Source organism: Clupea harengus, chromosome 10 (genome assembly GCF_900700415.2).
Source record: "Clupea harengus chromosome 10, Ch_v2.0.2, whole genome shotgun sequence".
Lineage (NCBI taxonomy): Eukaryota > Metazoa > Chordata > Actinopteri > Clupeiformes > Clupeidae > Clupea > Clupea harengus.
In genome coordinates, this window is record NC_045161.1 from 17,174,707 (window position 1) to 17,200,505 (window position 25,799).

The 25,799-nt window shown below is 45.8% G+C and overlaps 1 protein-coding gene across 1 annotated transcript; it reads right to left on the minus strand.

Annotated features, from left to right (window-relative positions):
* Positions 1-396: 396 nt before the first annotated feature.
* ftsj3 (FtsJ RNA 2'-O-methyltransferase 3) lies at positions 397-25,594 on the minus strand (the record flags this gene model as incomplete). Its single annotated transcript, XM_031574202.2, has 21 exons — positions 25,411-25,594; positions 24,981-25,086; positions 23,368-23,414; positions 23,053-23,132; positions 22,208-22,307; positions 21,306-21,500; positions 21,083-21,198; positions 20,861-20,965; positions 20,521-20,621; positions 20,094-20,180; positions 15,713-15,859; positions 15,285-15,420; positions 14,064-14,257; positions 13,688-13,805; positions 6,666-6,756; positions 6,442-6,580; positions 5,860-5,981; positions 5,664-5,766; positions 5,369-5,552; positions 746-840; positions 397-640 (listed from the first exon to the last, which is right to left on the minus strand). Coding segments are annotated over exons 1-21 (2,577 nt in total), but the record flags the coding sequence as incomplete, so codon positions are not given.
* Between the last annotated feature and the right edge of the window lie 205 nt (positions 25,595-25,799).

Sequence of the window (25,799 nt, forward strand, 5' to 3'; positions counted from 1 at the left end):
CTCTTCCTGGGGAAATGGGATTGGTTCCCAGGCTCAGGGCCATGCGTCACAGCACTAGGCTGCATGAGTCGCTAAGGGGGAGGGGTGGGGTTAGGAGGAGGGTCAGGGGCGCCAACTTCCTGTTTACCTGCGACCCCTACCTCCCCTGCCGCCTCCACCTCCTCTGCCGCCTCTTCCTCCGCCTCCTCCTCTGCCGCCGAATCCTCCTCCTCCTCCTCCGCCGCCGAATCCTCCTCCTCCTCCTCTGCCTCCTCCTCCTCCTCCTCCTCCTCCTCTGCTGCTGAATCCTCCTCCTCCTCCTTTGCCGCCGAATCCTCCTCCTCTGCCGCCTCTTCCTCTTCCACCACCTCCTCCTCTTCCACCACCTCCTCCTCTTCCTCCACCTCCTCTTCCTCCACCTCCTCTTCCTCCACCTCCTCCGCTTCCTCCTCTACCTCTTCCTCCACCTGGTGCCCCTCTCCTGCCCCTGCCTCCACTCGCCCTCTGTTCGCCCCGCAGGTCCTTCTTCATGCGGGAGTCCACCACACGGAACGCGCCCTTCACGCCGGCCGGACGCGACACCTTTCGCCCAGCCCCTTTCTTCGCCACCAGGTACGTCACCTCGCGTTTCTCCCTGCCCACGCCCGCCTTCTTGTAGATGCTGCAGGTGGAGGGGTAAGAGAGAGGAAGGGATGTGACTAATTGTCATGGTAGTGTGTGTGTGTGTATATATGTGTGTGTGTGTGTTAGCCTGTGTCATACTGACCTTCTGAGCTGTGCCATCTTCTCCCTCTCAGAGATGTCCACAGTGTCCACCACTGCCTCCGCCTTCTTCTTAGCCGTCTCCATCTTCTTCAGCAACTGTACACAAACACACACAGAGAAATTAAACTCTCTCAATCCAGGTTTCACTCATTTTCACCACCCATAATCACATTTTTGTGTCTGATTCGCAATTTACTAACTTATCATCCTGTCATGTTTCAACACTGGTATTATTTATTAAGTCATTGCAACCTTCTGGTTGACTGACTATTAATTGCTTGCAGTGATGAGTGATGAATTTAACTACGGTGATGAGTGATGAGTAAATGCAGTGAATGTGCGGTGAATGCGGTGAATGCACATTTACATTTTGCATCATTTAGCACCTCTTAAGAATTACGAAGTGTAACGAGGCTAATCACATTGTATGCTAGCTACTAACTGTTGCATTTCGAGGAGTATATTCTTATGAGAAATTTATCATCTCGTAAAGTTACATGTTTTAACGTTTTATATGTTAACATTATGGTCACATTTATGTGCTACATTATTACTCCCCCACTTCCCATTATACCTCAGCAATGCAGCGTTACGCCTCGTGGATAGCAAAGTAGCAGTGTAGTAGTATCAGTGGATGTTGAGTGAGTGAGAGTACTATTTCGGGTCGGGGAGGGTTACAGAACCACAAGCACAAGGTTGTAGCATGTGGTCCAATCCGAGGGATGTAGTTAAAATAAATGTACTGTATAGGTTTGTATTGATTGATTTTTTTTGTGCAGTTTCAGCTGGCATTTCGTACCTGCGTAATTTGACCAAGATATGATTGCAGGGTATATACAGCAATCCTTAAGTTAAATGTAATACCTTTTAATACTACCTTCTGAATTTTTTTAAAACCATCACGACACTGAGTTGCAAGTGTTAATCAGCGACCTTTCTAACATTTACGCAGATTTTGACATATATAACACTATACACAACATAATAGATTTAGAGATTCACTGATGTTGACCACATATTGCACACATTTATTTCATTTTGTGAATAAAAATAAAACTAACTACATTAAATGTGAAATGGGGAGAGAGTTCCAGCACACTGGCTGGCATTCACTGCATGAACTGTTGATGCATTATAAACTGGCATCTGCTATATGAATTGTTGCTGATATCACTTCACAAACTACGTGAACTGGTGAACTGCTATAATTTGATTTTAACATAAACCTGTGCTATAGGCCTAATATGAACTCATGAGCAAAATCAACACGAATGGCCCAGCCTTGTTGATGCCATCAACATGCTGTTTTTTGAAGAACGATGCTAATCCAAATCTGATGATGTAGCCGGTTTTGTCTTTACCACACGTGAATGACTTGGCGATGTCAGAGTCCGGAACATTTCTTTAAACAGCTCCGAAATTCCTTCGTTGGAGTTCAATGAGTGGTGTTTAACTGCAGTGTTTAACACCACAGAGCCTCCGCACGCAGTGTTGGTGTGGCGCCCATAGTCACCCGCAGGTCAGATGTAGTTGCTGGAGCCGTAGCGTTGGCTTGTACCACCGTGGCACTAGTTTTCGGTGGTGGTGGTGCAGCAGCACAGACAGTTGGCAGAGTGGTAGAATTAACTGCTCTCGCCGACCACGCATTCCATTTTTATGTTTAGTGGATTGCATATGCGACCGAAGTGCATTAGCTCCCATCCAGTTGGCAGAGTGGTAGAATTAACTGCTCTCGCCGACCACACATTCCATTTTTATGTTTAGTGGATTGCATATGCGACCGAAGTGCATTAGCTCCCATCCAGTTGACATTGATGTTTTTTTTACAAACCGAACAATAAGCCTGTCGGTTATTCCCTACTACAGGCCTGAGCCAATCCTTAAACGCTGGGTCTTGCACCCAGCTGTCAGAAAACTTGCATTTACCCATGACGATGGTTGTCTGGACGTTGAAGATATGCCTAAGCAAGTCAAAAACATAAGCCAGCCAGTTGGCTACCCAGTTGAAGAGCGCAAAGTGTTTGAGATGTCGAACGACCACTGAATATGACGTCAGCATCAAACATGCAAAGTTGAGACTTCAGGATTGATATGGAAGATCTTTGATTATGTGCCCAGCTATGCTAAAGCTCGCATTTTAACGAACTAACGCGAACTTTAGCAGATAGAATTTCAAATCAGAACAGGAAACTTGATGGTCTGAAAAAATAATACCTATTTAAAAAAAAAAAATACCTCTAAAACCACATTTAACACTTTTAATGGCCTTAAATTTGGCAATTTTGATTTATCACCTTTTAATACTTTCTAAAACCCAGCGGACACCCTGGATTGGCACACAAAATGCGTGCAGGTTGGCAGGTCTGCATTAATGACTGCAACCGATCCTCATGACTACACATCACAGCAACGTAGGGCTGCTCGATTATGGAAAAAATCATAATCACGATTATTTTGGTCAATATTGAAATCACGATTATTCAAACGATTAATTTGGAGTTTGAAAATATCATGCATTTATTTACTGAGAACTTTGAAATTTCCCCTTAAAATTTGTATTTGTTGTGTAGGCTACACACTATATGCATTGGAATGCGTTGATCCATCAAGGTTGACGGATCCCCATTCATAGGTGGTTCAGACACCTCGCAAACAGAGGTTCCGCTAGAAAAAAATGTTGCCGGTCAAAGTTACCAGCAGATTTGTAATTTTCCGGACATTTTAATGATATACCGGTAAAATATCTATTACTGCTTCTAAATTAGCCTATTGAAGAAAACTGACGGCAGGCTATGTAGCTTAAAGAATGACATAATCAGGTCGTATAGAATTCAACATGTTTATTTGCCTAAGTTTGCAATGGAAAAAAAAAACTTAAATGTCTGATGCGCGTCAAGTGGATTAAAGTTGCCTTTAAATCGCAACCTGCTGTGGCGTTAAATTGAGCTGGCAACATGGTTATTGCTCTGACTATGTTCAATGACAGCAGAGATTCTAAAATGATTCGACCCTCTTGTGAATCCGTTGCGTCGTCCTGCCTTTTCGAACAGAACATTTTATCGTTACCATCAATTACCTCGCACCTTAGCCAAGGGAACTTGTCACTCCATTCCGACATAAAGGCCCGACACTTCGGCCTTTTCTCTGGTGGAGCTGTCCGAACAGCTATGGCTTCAGGTAGCCTATTACAGGTTCATCCTCATCAGACGGTTCACCCTCATCAGTTGCGTTTGGCCTTTTAAACGCTTTAAGGCTAGTCTGCTTGGCCATGTTTGATCCTTCGCACTCAGTTCGCTCCTTGTTTATAACCGACAGTTTGCGCTTTATTTAAAGTGCAGCATATGCGTGTTTGTTTAATAACTGTCAAACGGCAGAATAGCCTGTTCCTTTAAAATATAATAAGGGCAGTGCATGTTTGCTGTATAGACCTAATAATAGGGTTATTCTCAAATTCCGATTGTGTTTGGGGGACGGGATGAGCAATTCCAATCGGACAATTTGACCGGTGAGATCTAATATTTAATTTTTTTTCCCGGACAAAGTCCGACAATTACCGGACAACAGAAAAACTGCTTGCAAATCCTCTCAGACATATTTTTGAGTTACAATAATGGGGTTTTTACATTGTACAGTGTCTATTTCTCGGTAACTTTATAAAAATATAATTTTTTGCTTTGCGCTCTTGAGACGTGACCATAAACGTGATCTGGCTAGAGCCTGTGCTGTCGTATTTGCATGAACGTCTGTGCAATTGGCTGTCAACAGTCGATGCTGCTGATTGGCGGCTCACTGGCATGTCCTGCCTCCTGCCAGTAGCATATACTTCCTGATGCCACATGCCAGTTAAATATTTAACTCCCTCTCGCCGCGTTGAATGCTTTTGGGGAAGGAATGAATTGCGCAAATAAATCGTTTCAACTCGATTATATGAGTTTGGAGATCGTTTGACCCAAAAATCGAAATCGCGATCAAAATTCGATTAATTGCACAGCCCTACAGCAACGTTAACAGACAAGCTAGACATGCTATGGAGACAGTCGTTTTAAGTCTTTCTGTCTGCCAAGCTTAATCTTCCAGCTCAACAATGTCAATGTATTAAAGGACAAGTCATGTCAAATGAATGAACTAGAAGAGCACAGAGACCGCAGACCACGGGCAAATGCCGTTTCAACACATCGTTAGGAAAAGTGAAACTAAATTAGTGCCCCATGATTCAGATTCGCTCCAAAATGTAATGGGTTCTTCCTAGGCCCATGTTACACATGTCCACCAAGTTTCATGAAAACCAGGCCGATAGTTTTTTGTGAAAATCACGCTTATAGACAAACAGACCGCAACAAAAACACAACCTCCTTGGCGGAAGAAATTACACACAGGGGGGTTTGGTTGCAGTGTTAGCGCAAACCATAAGGTGGCATTGTTCGAATACCGTGGTATAGGAATGTCTACACCACTGCAGCCCTAGTGTGTGTGTGTCGCTCTCCCGCATCCTGCTGGAGACACACACACACACACACACACACACACACACACACACACACACACACACACACACACACACACAACACACACACACACACACACACACACACACAGCCCTAGTGTGCCTGTCGCTCTCCCTTACCCTTCTCTTCTTGCGGGACTTGGCCTCGGCCACTTTCTTGATGGGCCGGGCGTTGATCTCCTTCCAGCGCTGTTTGTACTCCTCCACCATCTCCTTGGAGACGGGGATTGGCCTCTTCCGGTGCTTCTTCTCATCATCCACAAACCACATCGGGACTCCAGTGATACCCTCAGAGCTTGCGAACCTGGAAACACACACACACACAGGTTTGACAGCTGATGCACTCACAAAGTTTGTTCACAAAGCCCTGTGGCCAAGGACACCTAAATACCCAGAGCAAATGTCTAGCACCTACCTGTGGAAGGACCCATCAATCAGGTCTCTGCTTCTCTTCTTAGAGGTGGCGAGCTCTGTGCCGAGGGCCAGTCCCTCTGGGTTGAGGATGCGCGCCTTCTTACCTACGCACAGGTGAGATGGGCACAGCGTCACAGTGATGTTACCATGATGCTGTTACCATGACAACCACACAGACCACCAAATCTCATACTCACTGGTGCTCTCCACCGGTACGACCTTAAAGTCCTCGCCATCGCCGTCTCCCTGGTCACCGCGTGACCCCGCTGACCCCTGGTCACCGCGTGACCCCGCTGACCTCTTCATCTGAGCGATGTCTCTGGAGAGAGAGAGAGAGGCGCTTAACTGACTGACCAGTGGAGACACACGTCAGGTATGTGACCTTCACAAAACCACAAGGTCATTACAATCAGCTCAGATAAGCAGCCTTGTCTGCTAAAGTCACTTTCAAAGGAAGCTGGAGTTGTAAATCCCACTGTTGGTCTGAATGAACCGGGACAGGTGGGAACATGGAAATTCCAAATAACAGGACTTCCCATTGGTCCTGGCCAGGGTGCTTCCTTATCCAAACATTAAGGGCAACATTAACTCTAAAGTGAAACCAGAGAAATAGTGAAAGTGGCTAGACAAGGCTTGGACAGACGGGATGTCCACGCCTCATGAGTCCCGCTCAGATGGGTTAGGACCCGAGAGGAGTTTCAGCTCTGCCTCCATGCACACATCTCCTGTTTCTTCTTCTCCACCACCACATCATCATCCTCCTCCTCCTCCTCTCACACCTCTCATCATCGCTTGTGTCATCATCAGAGTCACTCCCACTCTCCTCTTCCTTTCCCCCGGCGGGCACTTCCTGTGAAGGCCCCTCCTCTTCCTCCTCAGCTGATGGCTCATCTTCAGCTTTCCTCTTTCTGCCTTTTCCTGAGACAACAGAAGACAGGTTACATACACACACACACACACACACACACACACACAACCACACAACACACAACACAACACACACCTGTGGCCTGTTTGCTCTGAAGTATCTGCGTCTGTCTGATCTCCCTCAATGCATCAGTTTCTCCATCCAGCTCCAGCTCAGAGAAGATCCCCTGCAGGAAAACACCCACACTTGGAATGAGATATAAGGACACACGGTCGACATATAGTGACACTGGGCAGACTGCGGAAGGTGTGTAGTGGGTCTTACTGGAGTTTCGACTCCAATTTAACTACATCTCGTTTCAAACTCATTTCTAATTCACTTCCATTAAAAACATACGACTCAACAGGGACTCCTGGTCTCAGTACAGAGGCTAATGACCCATGAGCTCACATAACGGAAAAAAATCCAAACATTCCAGGACCTCCAAGTCAGGTCAAGACCAATTATTATTGTCGCCAAATAGCTTAGCGTCATCAGAGCAGTGAAATTCCCCCCCCCCCCCCCCTTCCCCCTTCACTGACTTTGATTCTATCTAAGTGTTACATAGTCCTGGGTTTCTGGTTGCTTCCTGCTTTGGTCTGTGCGGTTTTGCTATAGGTGGAGACTGGGCGTGGTCCTGTGATTACTGGGACCGGCCTACACGGATAAAGCCACGCAGTTCCCAAGATGGACGCTCGCTCTCGCCTCGCAAAAGAACAGACGCTGGCACACAACCTTTATTGTAATCGATATACCGTTCCCTTGAACTCTCTGTTCTGACAAATATTCCGGGTATTGTTTCTTGTGACGTGGGTGGTTATTTTCGGCACTTTATTAGTGGTAGTTAGTTAGGGTAGGTAAATAAGTTGGACATCGGAAGACTCACTTTTTGTTTTGCCTGTCTCGTGAATTGTACGTCGGGCACGGGAGCCAGGCAAGTTCACACCACCAGCACAGTAAGCGTGAGGTTTTCTTTTTCCTTTTTTCCTGTCAGTCTTCTAACCACCTTGTTTGTCCGGGATTTTGGGGCTTTCTTTGATTGTAGTAAATGTATACTTTTGTAAACTAAACCCAACACTGTGGCTTCGTTTTGTTAGGGTCTCTGGTTTGGGGGGATTCGTAACATAATTGGGGGCTCGGCCGTGATCTGAATATATGCGTTGTGTTCGCTAAAGCTTTGAGTTTTGATGCGCATATTGATTGCCGCTTTATACGGTGGAAACTCCGTCAACCACGCATTGGTTGCCTTTTGACTTTCAAAGTCAGCACAGCGGTTTTCTGTCATAGTGTGTGGGTTTTATTATAGGGTGCACAGCTCTGTCCGTGTTGCGAGTAACTGGTTTTGTTCGTCTGTCGCTTATTTGGCTGTTTGTATCGCTATCGGAAAATGTTTAGTCTAGACGCGTTTATTGATGCGCCACTATTGAAGAGTTATCAAGTGTCAATCGTGATGAACTGGTTTTGATTTCTGGTCATTATAGAGTAGATGTTCATGGTAGGCCTACAAAAGCAGAACTGTTGTCCAAACTAATGGAGGGTTTTGACTGCGCAAGGTGTTTTTGGTGACGTCGGCAAGGGACCTGAAGAGGTTAACAAGCTGGCTCGCTTGGCTCACCTGCTGCACCTGGTTTGTTTCAACCACGCCTCCAATCTCCAAGGCGGAAATCGAACTCCGTCGCTTGGAGTTAAGAGAGAAGGAGATTGAATGGGAGCGTGAGAAGTCACGACTTGAAGGAGAACAGACAGACAGTTCGTGAGCGAGACCTGTATGGAGCATGAATTTAAAATGAAAGACCTGGAATTGGCAAAGGCCATTCGTTTGAAAGAGTTAGATATACAAGCTCGTGAAGCTGGGGGTAAAATTTCACCGATCATTTCGACGTTGTTCGAAATGTTAGACTTGTCCCTCCCTTTAATGAAAAGAAGTGGATAAGTTTTTTCGCTCATTTCGAAAGGGTCGCCACAGTTCTCAAGTGGCCACTTGAAGCGTGGACCATGCTTTTGCAGAGCATTCTTGTGGGAAAGCGCAGCAAGCTTATTCCTCTTTTGCCTTTAGAGGATGCTGCGGATTACCAAAAGGTAAAGCAAGCCGTATTGCGTATTTATTCGCTGGTTCCCGAAGCGTATAGGCAGAATTATCGCAACTACAAAAAACCGGACTCTCTCACTCATGTGGAATTCATGCGTGAGAAAGAGTTTCTGTGTGATCGTTGGCTTAATTCTCAGGAGGTGACTACCTTCGAGGGCCTGCGTGATCTCGTCATTCTGGAAGATTTTAAAAATGGTCTGTCCAGGAGTGTAGCCATGTATGTCAGTGAGCACAAAGACCTGAAACCGGCCAGTGCAGCCGTGCTGGCTGATGAATACGTGCTTGCACACAAGGGTGCGATCTCCTGTCCTGTCATGTTCCAGAACAGCATGCCTCAAACGAGTTTTAGGACTCCGAAGGAACCTGTAGGGGAGACTCATCAAGCTGATGATTATCGAGTGACTCGGCCAACAGATTCCATTTTTTGTGGATATTGCAAAAAGCCGGGCCATGTACTGTCTGATTGTTTGACATTGAAGCGTAAAAATAGGCTTCAGTCCACTGGTTCTCCCCGTGCTGGCTCTAACATGGGCCTTTGTGTGTCTACACTTCCGACGTCTCGGAAAGACGAGAATATCTGTCAGGCTTTTGCTCCGTTCATTACGGATGGCTTTGTCACTTTGCCGGGTGCGCCTGGTACGCAGGTGCCGATAAGGATACTTCGGGACACGGCTGCCTCGCAAAGTTTCATTTTGGAGAATGTCTTGCCTTTTAGTGACCAGTCGTACACTGGCGAAGATGTGCTTGTCCAGGGTTTCGAAATGGGCTTTGTGAATGTTCCTCTCCATGACGTTTCGCTCCTCTCTGATCTGGTTACCGGTGACTTTAAAGTGGGCGTACGTCCTCATCTTCCTATTGAAAATGTGCAAGTGCTACTCGGGAACGATATTATGGGAGGGGTTGTTTTTTCTAGCCCTGTTATGACTAACTCTCCCATTTCTCCAGGTCCTGACGAGTTAGATGTGAAATTTCCTGAGGTTTTTCACGCTAATGTTGTTACGCGCGCTATGGCGCAGACGGCGAAAGAGACTGCTGTTAGCGGAAGCAATGATGAGGTCGTTGATCTTAGTGAGACGTTTATGGCCCATCCTTTGCCTTGTACTAGTGGGGAAAACGAAAAAGCCTCGAAGTCGGCTCCACTATCTTTTGTTCCTTGCGGTCCTAAACTGTCTCTCAGTCGCGAACAGCTCATTGTCGAACAGAGGAACGACTCTTCTCTCTCTTCCCTACTTACAGACGCGGTGTCTGAGAAAGACATCGAGTCTACGCCGCAGGGCTACTTTATTCGAGAGGGGGTCTTGATGCGCAAGTGGAGACCACTGACGGCCTCAGCAAGTGACGTCTGGCGTGTTTTGCATCAGATTGTTGTTCCGCTTCCATATCGAGACGAAGTGCTACGCCTAGGCCATGATCAACATTTCTCCAGTCATTTAGGCATTAACAAGACATCTGATCGCATTCTACGTCATTTCTTTTGGCCAGGTCTCAGGCGTGATGTTGCACATTATTGCAAGACCTGTCACATATGCCAAGTAACGGGCAAGCCTAATCAGCGGATTCCTCCCGCTCCGTTACAGCCAATACCCGTGACATCTGAACCATTTGAGCATATCATTCTCGACTGTGTTGGTCCGCTGCCACGGACCAAGACGGGTAAAGAATATCTGCTCACAATTATGTGCACACTGACTCGGTTTCCCGAAGCCATACCGTTGGGAAGAATCACTGCTCCTGCCGTATTAAGGCTCTAGTCGGGTTTTTCTCCCATTTTGGCCTCCCGAAAATTGTGCAGACGGATCAGGGCACTAATTTCATGTCTAAAATGTTCAAACAGGCTATGCAACAACTCGGGATCAAGCACATCACCTCTAGTTGTTATCATCCTCAGACACAAGGTGCACTCGAGCGTTTTCACCAAACGTTCAAATCTATGCTCCGTGCATTTTGTCTCGAGTTTGCTCGTGATTGGGACGAAGGAGTTCCTTTCTCTCTCTTTGCCGTGCGTGAAGTGGTTCAGGAGTCCTTGGGGTTCAGTCCATCTGAACTTGTCTTCGGACATAGCGTTCGCGGCCCCTTGAAACTCCTGAAAGAATCGTGGCTGACCGCGAACACCTCATACCGCAGTCTATCAGACTACGTATCCAAAATTCGCTGTAGACTACACCGGGCATGCGAATTAGCTCGGGAGAATCTCGGTGTTTGTCAGAAACGCATGAAGCAGCGTTATGACAAAAATGCTGTGGTGCGAGAATTTACGCCTGGTGATCAAGCCATGGTTCTCCTTCCGATCCTCGGTTCCGCTCTCCAAGCCCGCTACTCTGGCCCATATCGCGTTGAAAGACGTGTCGGTGATGTTAACTATGTCATTGCCACACCAGACAGGAGAAAGAAGTCCCGCGTGTCATATTAACATGCTCAAACGTTACTGTGAGCGAGATGGGACAAGCGCGGTTCAACCCTCTACCTGCGTCGGGAGCTCAGGCGGGTCTAATGACAACGCGATCGATCCCGAATTGCCGCTGTCCATCACACCTGGTGCTGAAACCGTTGCAGCTCTGCCTGTGGCTGTTCGACCTGGTGCTTCAACACCACTGCTGAGTGGACCGACTGCTTCTCCGTTTGAGGACGAGGACGTTCGCTCTCCCTCAATGGAGGTGGTGGTAGGCCGGATGAAGAATTCGGAGGTTCTTACGGATCTCAATTCTTATTTTTCTCATCTTTCGGATTCTGAACGAGACGATTTGATCTCGCTTATTGCTTCCTAACGATAATTGTTTTCTGATGTTCCCGGTCGTACTACTGCAATCACTCACGACATTGACGTTGGGGATAGTAGGCCGATAAAACAACATGCATATCGCGCCAATCCACTAAAAACTTTCACAGCTACAAAAAGAAGTAAAATTCATGGTATGACACATGGCAATCGCTGAGCCGAGCTTCAGTCCTTGGTCCTCACCATGTATCCTAGTGTCCAAGTTCCGATGGTACTTTCAGATTTTTGCACCGACTTTCGCAAAGTCAACGCAGTTACCAAACCTGATAGCTTTCCATTACCGCGTATGGATGACTGTGTGGATCGCATTGGGTCAGCAGTTTTCGTCAGTAAGATAGACCTTCTCAAAGGCTATTGGCAGATTCCTTTGACTGGGCGGGCTAAAAGAGATATCAGCCTTCGTCACACCTGATCGCTTCCTGCAGTACAACGTTTTACCGTTTGGACTTCGAAACGCACCAGCCTCCTTTCAGCGGTTGGTTAATTACGTCTTGGCTGACGTTTCCAACTGTGAGGCCTATCTGGATGATCTGGTGATATATAGCACCACTTGGCAAGATCACGTTGGTCATCTGAAGTCTGTTCTCGAGCGGTTGTCTGCTGCAAATCTGACCATAAACCTGGCGAAGTGCGAGTTTGGCCGGGCCACCGTGGTGTACCTTGGCAAAGTGGTTGGTGGCGGTCAAGTGCGCCCTGTACATTCGAAAATTGAGGCCGTTCTAAACTATCCTCCTCCTGCATCTCGTCGGGAGCTCAGATGCTTCCTTGGTATGGTGGGTTACTATCAGTCATTCTGTAAGAATTTCTCTGCGGTAGCCACACCGCTTACAGACCTCCTCAGGCCCCAAACGGCCGTTTGTGTGGACAGAGGAAGCCAGTTGGCCTTTGAGTCCGTCAAAGGCCTTACTTACAACTGCTCCTGTGCTGGCTGCCCCTAACTTTTCTATTCCCTTTTCTCTCGCTGTAGACGCCAGCGATCTAGGGGCCGGTGGAGTGCTCATGCAGTGTGGTACCAATGGTCTGGAACATCCATTGTGGTTTTTTTCACGTAAGTTTAACTGTCATCAAAGAGGGTACTCCACGATCGAAAAGGAAGCCCTTGCACTTGTGTTGGCTCTTCAACATTTCGAAGTCTACGTGGGAGGTGCGGCGCAGCCGGTGACTGTATACACAGATCACAACCCATTAACATTTCTGGACCGGATGCGCAACCACAACCAGCGCTTAATGCGCTGGAGCCTCCTACTGCAAGGTTTCAACCTCAACATTCAACACATACGTGGGCGTGAAAATGTTGTGGCAGATGCGCTTTCTCGCGCATAGTTAAATTTTTCAACTGCGCTTGTGCGTGCATAGGGATTTTTTTTTTTATTACAAAAGGTTAAAAAAACAAAACAAAAAAAAACGGTGTGTATATAAATTGTGGTTTACAATGCACGTTAAAAAAAGTTGTAAATAAATATATGTATATATGTCTGTAAATATTTATAAATAGTGCAATGTTTAGTTTAACCCCCAATTTATTTCTTTAAGGGTGGGGGTGTTACATAGTCCTGGGTTTCTGGTTGCTTCCTGCTTTGGTCTGTGCGGTTTTGCTATAGGTGGAGACTGGGCGTGGTCCTGTGATTACTGGGACCGGCCTACACGGATAAAAGCCACGCAGTTCCCAAGATGGACGCTCGCTCTCGCCTCGCAAAAGAACAGACGCTGGCACACAACCTTTATTGTAATCGATATACCGTTCCCTTGAACTCTCTGTTCTGACAAATATTCCGGGTATTGTTTCTTGTGACGTGGGTGGTTATTTTCGGCACTTTATTAGTGGTAGTTAGTTAGGGTAGGTAAATAAGTTGGACATCGGAAGACTCACTTTTTGTTTTGCCTGTCTCGTGAATTGTACGTCGGACACGGGAGCCAGGCAAGTTCACACCACCAGCACAGTAAGCGTGAGGTTTTCTTTTTCCTTTTTTCCTGTCAGTCTTTTAACCACCTTGTTTGTCCGGGATTTTGGGGCTTTCTTTGATTGTAGTAAATGTATACTTTTGTAAACTAAACCCAACACTGTGGCTTCGTTTTGTTAGGGTCTCTGGTTTGGGGGGATTCGTAACACTAAGTATTCCCACGACATTGCTCTGGCAATCGGTGTGTGTGCGTGCGTGCGTGCGTGCGTGCGTGCGTGCGTGCGTGCGTGCGTGCGTGCGTGCGTGCGTGCGTGCGTGCGTGCGTGCGTGCGTGCGTGCGTGTATATCACACCTTGCTGAACCACATGCTGGTCTCTCGTTCTGTCTTCTCATCTTTTTCCTCCAGGTCAACCAGCAGCTCGTTGTCTTTGCCTTCCTCCTCCTCCTCATCAGGGGCACAGAATGACACTCTACAACAAACAAAAGAACAAACCATCAATACAGGAGGACAACCAATCAGCAAAGAGAACAAACCATCCATACAGGAGGACAACCAATCAGCACAGAGGACAAACCATAACAACCAATCAACACAGAGACTAACAAATTAGTCTAAAAAAAATCAGGACAAAGACACTCAGTGAGGACTCCTGAAATGTCCTGATATATTCCACAAGCAGGAAGGGACATAAACAGACACAGATACGAGACAGGAAGTGATGCGGTACTTTTTCTTGGGCTTTTTCTCCATCTCCATCTCCTTCTGCTCCACCTCCTCCATGTCGTCCGAGTCCAGATCGGAGGCCAGGGAGATCTTATCTTCTTCTTCATCGGAGAAGTACACATGGTCCTCAGCCTCCTCATCTTCATTCAGTATGGCGTCCACTGCCTTCATGTCCCCCCCAGTGATCTCACACAGGGCCTGGGTAGAACAGAGGTTATAGAACGCTAATCTCACACAGCGCAAGGGGTAGAACAGAAGTTATAGAACGCTAATCTCACACAGGGCTTGGGGTAGAACAGAGGTTATAGAAAGCTAATCTCACAGGGCTTGGGGTGGAACAGAGGTTATAGAACGCTAATCTCACAGGGCTTGGGGTGGAACAGAGGTTATAGAACGCTAATCTCACACAGGGCTTGGGGTGGAACAGAGGTTATAGAAAGGAAAAGAGGGGCTAGCAGGGGTATCAGAGCTCTAGCTCTGTCTGGGTTAGGGTAGGAGCCCTACTAGACCAGTGCACAGAAAATTATCTCCAGGGAGCATCATTTGAGACAAGAATGTAAACCATCCTCTAGTTTACATAGCCAGTGGTAAAACAACACCCCCCTGCGCACACACACACACACACACAGTGAGAAATTGATAAAACCCTTCCTGAATAACAGAAACAAAGTTTGATTTCAGTTATCTAATTAAACAAATTCTGCCAATTGTTGTTCTTATGCTAACGAGAGGTCCACACCCTGGTGCCGCTTTAACTCCTACAGTCTGGAAAAATCACACAACGGCCATCAATTACCGAAGGAGTACTGGGAGAGGCTTACAGGAAACCATCTTAACAAAGGGCCATCCAAACTTAATTAGCATGAACCTTATTTACACAAAAGGGAGTTACCAGAACTTAATTATTATACATTACAGCAACAGATCTAATTATTATACACAAGGTAAATTAAACCACCCCCTTTCTGTATAGGTGTAATACATCTTCATGAAGGGTTAGGGTTAGTTAATATATATTTATTGTGTGTTCTACAATGCTTCAGTATTAATTTTGACGCTGTTAAATCCGAAGCATTTTCACGTACTTTGCTACTGCCCAGTATTGGATTAAAGCTTGATTTTTATTTCAACCTTGAAGTCTTCCTTTTTCTTACAAAAAACACACACACACACACACACACACACACACACACACACACACACACACACACACAGACAGACAGACCTTGGCCTTCTTGATGGTGCTGAGGGAGAACATGGAGGAGTCGTTGCCATCGGCGATGGACACCCCTGGCAGATCCATCTTCAGCGCCACCCTCTCTCTCTGCTTACGGTTCTCCTTCAGCAGCCTCTTCTTCTTACTAAACACACATACACAAGCAAGGAGAAACACACATCCACACGCAGGGAGTCACACACACACACACACACACACAGGCAAGGAGAAACACACATCCACACGCAGGGAGACACACACACACGCAGGGAAACACACACACACACACACACACACACACACACACACTTGTTATATTGTATGCATGACAGTAGTGATGTATTTGACCAGTGTTTTATTGTATGCATGACAGTAGTGATGTATTTGTCCAGTGTTTTATTGCATGGATGACAGTAGTGATAGTGATGATGACTCACCGCTTGAGCTCAGCCACCTCCTCTGCCTTCAGCTCTGCCAGCTTCTTGTCCATCTCCTCCTCCTCCCTCTCCTCTTCATCGCCTGGGTCTTCAGCCTGGCCTGCTGTCTTCTCCTCCACCTCCTGCCCATCGGAGTCACTCTCGTCACTGGAGCCCAGACGGACATGGAGCAGAGAAAGACGGGGGGAGAAGGAGACATCAAACATCACAGGGACAGAGACAAAGACAGATACAGACAGAAGCTTTTCCATGCAACTCCCGAGGCCCTTCACTAGGAGTAAGAGTATGCCAAGGTCAGAGTATGGCAGGATCAGAGTATGCCAAGGTCAGAGTATGGCAGGATCAGAGTATGCCAAGGTCAGAGTATGCCAGGATTAGAGTATGCCAGGGCAACGAGTGTGAAAGGAGGACAGGAGAGAAAACCAAGCTAACCAAAGAGGAAACGGTAGACACACACACAGACAGTGTGTGGGGGAGAGTAAAAGCGAGTGTGAGGAGGTAAGCGTTTGTGAGTGTAAAGTTGAGAGGTTCGGAGTATGAGGTAAGAGTGTGTGAGTAAGGTTGAGAGGTTCGGAGTATGAGGTGGTAAGAGTGTGTGAGTAAGTAGGGATGCACCGATACCAGTATCGGTGCCGATACTTTACGTTAAAATACTCGTACTCGTTTTTGAATTGCCGATACCAAGCACCGATACCACTCATCAGTATTTCACTGCATCAAACTGGCCGGGCTATGCTGACAAAATGTGATTTATTGTCCTACCTGTCCTACCACTTTCTGCCAGACTAGTAAGTAGCTTATTTGCCGTCTTGTGTTGCATTTGCTTGATGTTTGACTGTGTTAGGAAAGTTTGTCATAGTGTCAAAGTATTTCAGTATACAGGTTTCGCTAAATTTAGCTGCTAGCATCTCGTTAGCGATTCGCAATTCCGTTGTGCTGCCTTAACGGCAATTTGGGCTCATTTTAAGATAAATGACGACGACAGGCGTAAGGCACAGTGTAAGATCTGCACTGCTACGGTGTCGAGGGGCGGAAAGGAAAGTACTTTGTTTAACACAAGCAATTTGATTAAACATTTGAAGACACACCATAGTGCTAAGTACACAGAGTTCAGTGATGCTAGTGGCGCAAGACCGAAGCAACCAATCTTAACTGACGTCTTGCAAAAGAAAAAAACGCGCACGCACACACAGAGAGAGAGAGGTAGAGAGAAAGACTGTGCCACATAGGTTAAGTGATTGTTTGTGTACTTGAGCAGGAGATTCTTCTGATCCTTTTGTAACTGAAATGTGCTCTTGTGCTAATCCAGTAATAGTTCTGTTCACTTTTTGTTAAGCAGACTGTTGTTAACTATGCAGCAAATTGAATTACCTTTATCTGGTTATATTTGCATTTTGTCTAATGTGATGATATTGTCTGTTTGAAGGCTTTTTTGTGTGTTAAAACCAGAATGCTCTGTTTATTTTTGGCTTGGGATAGCCTTCTGTTAATTTTGTACTATAGGCTTGACATAATCTGCAGAGGATAAAATAAAATCTGCCTCCAAATTAATTGCACTTTCATGGAGACCAAATCTAAGAAGTATCGGTATCCGGTATCGGCAAGTACACAAATAAAAATACTCGTACTCGTATCGGTTTGTAAAAAAGTGGTATCGGTGCATCCCTAAGTGTAAGGTTGAGAGGTTCGGAGTATGAGGAGGTAAGAGTGTGTGAGTGTAAGGTTGAGAGGTTCGGAGGTAAGAGTGTGTGAGTGTAAGGTTGAGAGGTTCGGAGTATGAGGAGGTGTGACAGGGCACTTGTGTGACCCGCCACTGCAGCCTGTAGGCTGCTGCCTTTACTGGACTGGGTGCTGGTGTTTTGTGTGTATTTTGCGTGTTTGGTGTTTGTGTCTGTGTACAGTTTATATGTACGTTATCCAACCCACTCTGTTTAAAAAATTCACTCAAATTCAATGTCCAAAACACATCGTAATTGTCCGTCTTACCATTGTTAGTGTCGTCCTGCGTCTGTTTGTTTTAAAACTAACTCCCGGGTTAACCCGAAGTATTTGATTGTTTGGCTGAGTTCTTATGTGTCGGCTATGTCGTCACGAAGCCGTGATAACTACCATGGTGTAGTCTGTCTTGCCCAGCTGTTTGGGACATTGTTTGTTTACGTATGGCTGCTGTGAGCCACAGGTGTTGGTGCCTGGGCCGATGACACACCTGCCGTTTAATAATTGGCATGAGCCAATTGGAGGTCGTGTCTAGGCTACTTAAACTCGCCTTTTCTTTTCGAGAGCGTGATCGTGTTTAATAAGGCGTAAGCCTTACGAGCTCTCACTGACCAGCTAATGTCAGGGTTTTTCCTGGGTCAAAATGGGTCTTCGGTGCTCAAAAATGTGCGCGCTATGCGCGCAGTCTGTGTTACCATGTCACCTTATTAGCTTACATTTTACCATTTCATAAATAATGAGGATATGCTTCAGGAAATCATTTTGCTTCCACTTTAGATTCAAATAGATTGACAATAGTCCAAGCCCCATGGTGCTATCATGTATGGTTCAAAGATTATCAAGGTTTACCTCTTTACATATATATGCAAACTACTGAAATGTATATCAATAGAATCTAGAACTAACCAGTGGTCAGAAATGGAACACACAAATTATGAGATTCAAGTTTATCTATTATTACTATTCATTTTTATTATACAAACCTACATACCATTCTTTTTGTTTTTATTATTAAAACCACAAATATGTTTAATAGTGTGTTTAACTTCTATTGGCCCACCAATGCAGGCTGCGTTGGAAATCAAACTTTTGTCAGCATTTTGAGTGGACATTTCATTTGCATTTGTACAGGTGTATTCGTGCACGTCGGGCTGGCCCTCGCAGCGGAACGACAGTTTACAACCTCACCGGTTTATCAATGATAATATTAATTCGAGATGCAACACAAATCTATCCGCTCTCCTCCGAACGAGCTGAGCTTTCATTAATAAACCAATGCGGTTGTCTGCCTCTCCCGAGGCCCCGCGGTCTACTGGTACTCGTTCAAACGGGTAGACAAATCAAATAATAGCCTACACCTGTGTAGGTCCTCAACATAGCAGATATTTTAATACATTGAAAGCCATGAATACTGAAAATGGAATGTTATGTTCAAAATCACCGCCGACTGAGTTGAGTGATTGGCAGCTGGCCGCTCTGTGCATTCGCGCACCTCACAGTTGTGTATTGTTTAGACAAGACACGCTTATCAACTCGATTACTATTGATCAAAACAGAACGAGGTTTCGGCTATAGCCTATACTTGAAACAAACTATTGAGACCATATTCGCTTACATGCATTGCACGCGTGATGAATTGCGGCTTAATGGTGTTTTGAGCCCTCACCGTCGACTTCAAGGCAGCAGCTCACCCACCCCCTGAGCGAAATAATTCATATCTATAAATAACAGCTCACCTTTATCTTTTTAACCAGATTTGTAAACAGGTCGCGATCAATATTTTGCAGTACAATAGGCTACCTTGGTTAAAAATCGAATTACGGTAGATGCATGCTAGCATTGCGCTAAATAATTAAACAGCTAACATTAATTAGTGGTGTTAACATAAAGTAAGTTATTGTAGGCCTATATGGCATTAATATTATTCTAAAACACCTTCACTAGTTGTTTTAACCAGATTTGTAAGCAGGTTGTAAACAACATTTTAAAAGCTAGCTACATTAAGTTGCTTGCTCAAATCTCAAACCAACGTATTCTCTAAACTGGCAAGCTTGGAGCTGCCTCTGTTCAATGATTGGCTCAGGGGGTGGGAGGTGGGATGCGCCTTCCAGGCAGCTGCTGCCTTGAAGTCGACGGTGAGGGCTCAAAACACCATTAAGCTGAATTGCGCCATGAATGACAGCTTTTTTTTATTTATTTTTTATCGCGGACTTTTTTTTTTTTTGCCTTGGGCGCTCGGGATTACGGCTTAGGCGCGCGCCCAAATTTTCTCTATGCAGGAAAAACCCTGAATGTGGTCCTTTTTATACTTCGACTATTTATTGTGCATATTTGTTTTGTGGTTATGATGCAAATTTATTTGTCTTCTTGAAAAGTTTAATTTATATTGATTTATTATTGTTATTACTGCCTTTTCAGCCTTATTTGGGTAAATAAAAATGCCCATCTTCTTAACATCTTGAACATCCTGAGTCCTCCATGAGTTTAACACCAATGCTCTAACCGCGAAGCTATCCCGACCTTTACCAGGAGGTAAGAGTGTGTGTGAGTGTAAGGTTGAGAGGTTCGGAGTATGAGGAGGTAAGAGTGTGTGAGTGTAAGGTTGAGAGATGAGGAGGTAAGAGTGTGTGAATGTAAGGTTGAGAGGTTCAAAGGGAACTGGTACCTGATCTCCTTGCCAGTCAGGCTGGCCTCCTCCTTCAGCTTCTTGGCCTCAATCCGCCTCAGCTTGGCCCTCCAGGACAGCAGCAGGCTGGAACACACACACACCCACACACACAATCAGAGGAGAGGTGGAGAGAACTGGAACACACCTCAGAGCTCAAGTGTCCCTCAACAGCAGACTAGCAGCACAACACTTAACACGCCATCCAACCTTTCTCACACCACCCAACCTTTCTCACGCCATCCAACCTGTCTCACACCATCAAACCTGTCTTACAACATCAAACTTGTCTTAGAACCTAACATCAAACCTGTCTGGCAGCTGTTGCTCCAGACACACAGTGGTTTCCTGGCTAGCTAGCTGTGCGCTAAAACACCAGCTGCAGAGGAAGCGAAAGCTGGCAGAGCAATGCTGGCAGGAGACTTACCGGAGCTCTTTCCGCCCGAGGACTTTGATGTCACGGCAACACTCCTTGATCTCCTCCGAGGTGGCGGAGTGAGACTCAAGCTCGGCGTCATCAAAGGTGATCTAGAGCACAGGGAGTACGTAGACACAGACGTCATCACACACTCCTACCCCAGTGCACTCCCACACACTCCTACCCCAGTGCGCGCGCGCACACACACACACACAATCCTACCCCAGTCCGCGCACACAAACACACTCCTACCCCAGTCTGCGCGCGCACACACACACACTCCGACCCCAGTGCACACACACATGAATGAGAGAAGAGATGCTAACATGCGTCAGAGCAGAGCACTCACCGCGTTGGCTTTGCTGAGGAAGTCAACAGGGTTCTCCACCCGCAGGAACTCTGAGACATTGAAGGTGTGGTAGAGTGTGAGGTCTCCATCTTCATATCCCTCCGCCTGGAACACAGCATAAGTCATGATGAAGGTGGAATTGCAGAGATACAGAGCAACTCAGCTCGCTCACATACAGATAGACAGACAGACACACAGACAGACACACGGACACGCACGCACCCTTGGTTTCTTTGTTGTGACGAGCTCCTTAACAGTCTTAACTTGAACCTCCACCTCTTTGAAGGCATATTTGGGGTCGAAGAATTTATTATCGATTTTATCTGGGGCAAGAAAGCCTAGAGAGGAAGCCAGAAAAACATAAAAAAACAAGAATTTAAACCACACAGTTTAATGATGAACAAACACACCACGGTCTGTAATGTGTGGTTGCCATGGCACCTACCCTGGCAGACGACGAAGATCTCGGCAGACTCGTTACGCGAGGCCTGGGGCTTGGTGGCCTGGACCTTCTTGAAGAACTGCTGGAAAATCCAGATGAGTGGCTGGTAGTCTTTGGAGCGGAACACCTTGGTGACAAAGCTCCCACCTTTGGCCAGAAACTCACAGGCCAGCTTCAGAGCCATGAGGGTGAGGTTGGCTGGGGGGGGGGAGCAGACAGAACAGGTGATGTGAAGGAGCTTCCAGCTGCACTCGTCTAACTAGCTGAACTAAAAAACGATTCTGGGTCTGTTGCAGGCAACAGACGAGGCTAGTACAATAACACATTAACAGCAGCTCAGACTTGGTTGAGGTAATGCGTGAAGTTAGTTTATTTCCAATATAACCATCAAGTGAAGAAATAACCAGTGCTCAACTGACGATGCAATTCATTACTTAAGCAGATTAACAGAACATTCATGCACTTCGATGGACAACATTTCACTGCCTAACAACTCCTTGAATCTGAATCAAATCTGTTTGTGAAGTCCAAGGTATCTGTGAACCCAGGGAGCAAAAGAAGCACACACACACACACACACACACACACACTACACTGGACAGTGAGAGAGTTTGGTAGTTGAGCTTTGGCACCCACACTGACAGAAGCACACACGCTACACTGTGAACAGTTAGGGCTGAAACACACCAAACGCGTTTCTAAAAACGTGACGCTAGCAAAAGCATTGTTTCCTATGGTACGGCGCTTAGCCCTTAGAGTGTCTTACCCTGAGAGAAGCATGCATGCATGCACACACTCAGGTCTTACCCTGAGAAAGCACACACACAGGTCTTACCCTGAGAGAAGCACACACACACACACACGTCTTACCGTGAGAGAAACACACACATACAAACAAGTCTTACCCTGAGAAAAGGCATCATGCACCCAGTTGGCTCCGACATTGGGGGCTCCGTCGTTGAGGACCACGTCCACCTTCCAGGTCTTGAGCTCCTTTTTCAGAGCCTGTGCAGGATGTCAGGGACAGGGGACAAGTGCATGAGGGACAGGGGACAAGTACATGAGGGGACGGGGGACAAGTGCATTAGGGGAGTACATAAGGTCACGGGGGGACAAGTACATGGGGGACAAGTGCATGAGGGGACGGGGGACAAGTACATGATGGACGGGGGACAAGTGCATGAGGGGACAGGTGAGCCTTTAGTCTCAAGAGCTTGTCCACAGAGCAGCCACTCCATCCAATGCAAGGACAGCCAGACAGCAGCTCAATAGGACGTTCTCTTACACTAACATAACTGGCCATGGTCTCAGAAGGATGTTCTCTTACACAACTGGCCATGGTCTCAGAAGGATGTTCTCTTACACAACTGGCCATGGTCTCAGAAGGACGTTCCCTTACACTTACACAACTGGCCATGGTCTCAGTCCCTAGCTGGCATGATTTAAAATGGCACTGAGGTTCTACACAGTGACCACAGACACCGCAGTTTTTACAGCTTTTGAGCAAAACTGTGAACATATCTTGTTAAAAGCTAGCAAATGAATGCTAAAAATAATAACAAACACAAGGTGTATGGTATTGAAGAACACAATGATGTACTACTGCTTCAGTAGAGCACCTAAAGTGCTGACAAAGACAAAAACCTCCTAGCCACCTGGCTTTCTGTCCACTCTTCCTGCTTCCAGACAGGAGCGGTTTGTGTGTGTGGCAGCAGTAGTGTGTGAGTGTGTGTGGGTGTGTTTTAAGTACCTGTCTGCACTTCTCAGTGGTGATGTCCTCCTGCAGAGCCACCACGTTGGGGATGGGTTTAATGGGTACCAGGTCCACACCTGGAGCATCATGAAGGACCAAATCACATGAGTACATCTGAACACACACACCACTTGTACAGAGTGGGTTTCTTTCTGGAGGATTTGCAACATTGTTTACACATCCCTCCTAAAATCATCCCAAATACCACATGATTACTTGACGAGGTACTTTCAAATTAAAAATAGTCAAAGTATCACAAGAACTTAATTAATTTGGCATGTTCAAAATATATATAACACAAACTAAACTCACCAATAATAAGACTGGACACGGGCATAAACTTAGATGCCACCTGCAACCTGAAATGAGAAAGAGACGCAAGAAAGTCAATTAGAATACCCATGTCCAGTGGCGTTTCTACATTAGGGGCACGTGGGGCACTGCCCCACCAGATCTAGATGGCGCTGTTGTGCAGAAAGTGTGAATGTGTGTGTGAATAAGCTTGACTCACAAGCATTATAGTAATTTGAGTTGTGTGTGTTTCGGTCTGTGTGCTTGCTCTGTGAAATGCTGCTCTCCGCTGTCCCTCTCTGCTCTGTGGGGCAGCAGCGCAAGTTTAAGACTGTTGCCATGGAAACACCAATGAGCATGAACCACACAGGCCAAAGTTAACATTGGGAGATAGGGCACTTTCAGATGTGCCCCACGAAATCTGCCTAGCAACTCGACTATTGCGAAAACCGCGAGAACTGTACCCCTCGACCAAGAAAAAAAAAAAAAAAAAAAAACATAGTCAGATCATATCAGACAGACCAATGCCAGTAACGTTACTGCTAGTTAGCTAGCTAGCTAGTGCGTTTGATTCGAACCTCTGTGAAGCTTCGACGATAGTAAAATTTTGTTTCTTCGCTGCAGCCAGTTTACTGGTCTCGGTCCGGGGACAAATGTTTAAAGGTAAGAGTAGCCTAACACTTCTAATGTGTCATGATAGCGTATGTTCATCTTGTCAGTCGTCAATGAACACATCCGTTTTGTTCTTTGCTTTTAAAAAAAAAAAAGCAGACGTAGGGAAGCCTATAGTACTCTTGCGGTCAGTTCAGTTGTGACCAAAACACGTCCGGATGACACTGTTAGTCAGATAAGTCTTGCGTGTTTTGTTTAGGTACACATTGAAGCTAAAACAGAATATGTCGATATGGCTTTCAACCAGGTTGGTGAAATGCTCAAAGTTTTCATACGTGTTTGTCATTCAGCTTTTTGTAATGGCTTCTCTTTAGAAAGGTTTTGTGTCTGGGGAATGGCTTAAGAGTTTGCGAAGAACTGTCGGTGGAGAGCTGGGAATAGTAGCCTACTACGGACAACTAAGGTCGATGCTTAGCCCATAAAGCCTATTAGTTTTTTTTTTGTTTTGTTGTCAAACACAGTATATCAAACACAAATAATCTCAGATGTTCGGTATGAAACAGCTTTACTTGTGTAATAAACGGCGCTCCTACAGCACCTAGTTTCAGCAGATCTCGACCAGAGTATCCAGTCTAATCTTTTTACTTTGTTGCAATCATTTTACTTTAATGCTGTATTATAGGCAACATCTTTGTGTCGTGCTGAAGCATGTGAAATGTATTTGAAATAGGATTTCTGCTCCCTGCTGGCACTCAAAATGCAGCCCATAGCATATCTTACTGGTCTATATAGGCCTACTGCTTATAATAATCAGCTACCTGACAAAATTGCCCCACCAGAAATTTCAGGCTAAAACCGCCACTGCCCATGTCTATATGATGAGCCTTGTGTTTTCACGTTAGATCCGTCTCTATTACCAATTCAGACAATTATGTTGCATGAGGAATATGGTCATCACACCACAAATAAAATACTATCAAGATCAGTGTCGCATGTTATGTAGGGGATCCGCCTGTGCTTACCAGCCACCCGGAGCAGCGCAGAGGTCCACCACAGCCCTGGCTTTCTGTAGAAACTGGAATTTTCTGTTCAGCTGGATGAGCTTAAAAGACGAACGGGATCTGTATCCTGGTGGGAAACAGTGGTGCAAACTTTAGGAAAAGAGATGTCTACAACGCTTTGATAGATCTTATGACGTGTTCCCCAAGCAAGCATCGTGCAACTGGTCGTGTCGTTACTAGCGTTCACGACTGGGACATGTCAAGACAATGGCTTGTGTTAAGAGTGATATTTTCATACAGTTTATATTCAGATTTTCACGAGCGAGGGCCACGTCTTATCAAAACTAGTACAATTGACCCTTTAACGTAAACCTTAGCTATAGTAATTACCGCTGGCTAGCACTGGCAATTTATCAGTACAACTAATTATTATATATAGTTTGCTACTTACCCGTCTCCTTTGCCAAATGGTAAAATTTATCTTTTCTGGTCTTTCCGACCTTTAGTTTTTTGCCCATTTTAAATCCTTTTTTTGATGTCCAATGTAGTAATGGGTTTCAGGTTAACGATACAACCAGCCGCTTATTGAAAACACAACACGTGTGTCTAGCTGGCGCAGAAAGATTACGTCACAACATGCTTTGCCGTCTTCCTCTGTGGTGAAGTGATTTTCGCCGTTGTTTCCAACTGCCTCATTACTGCCACCTATAGGTGCCCAATTCGATTTATAATACGAATTTCATGTTGCTGTTTTTTTTCTGAGGAATTTTGTTTTGTTTCTATAACATCACGTTTTGGAAACGAAGCCTATCAGCCCAACAAAGAATGCACAAGTCACAC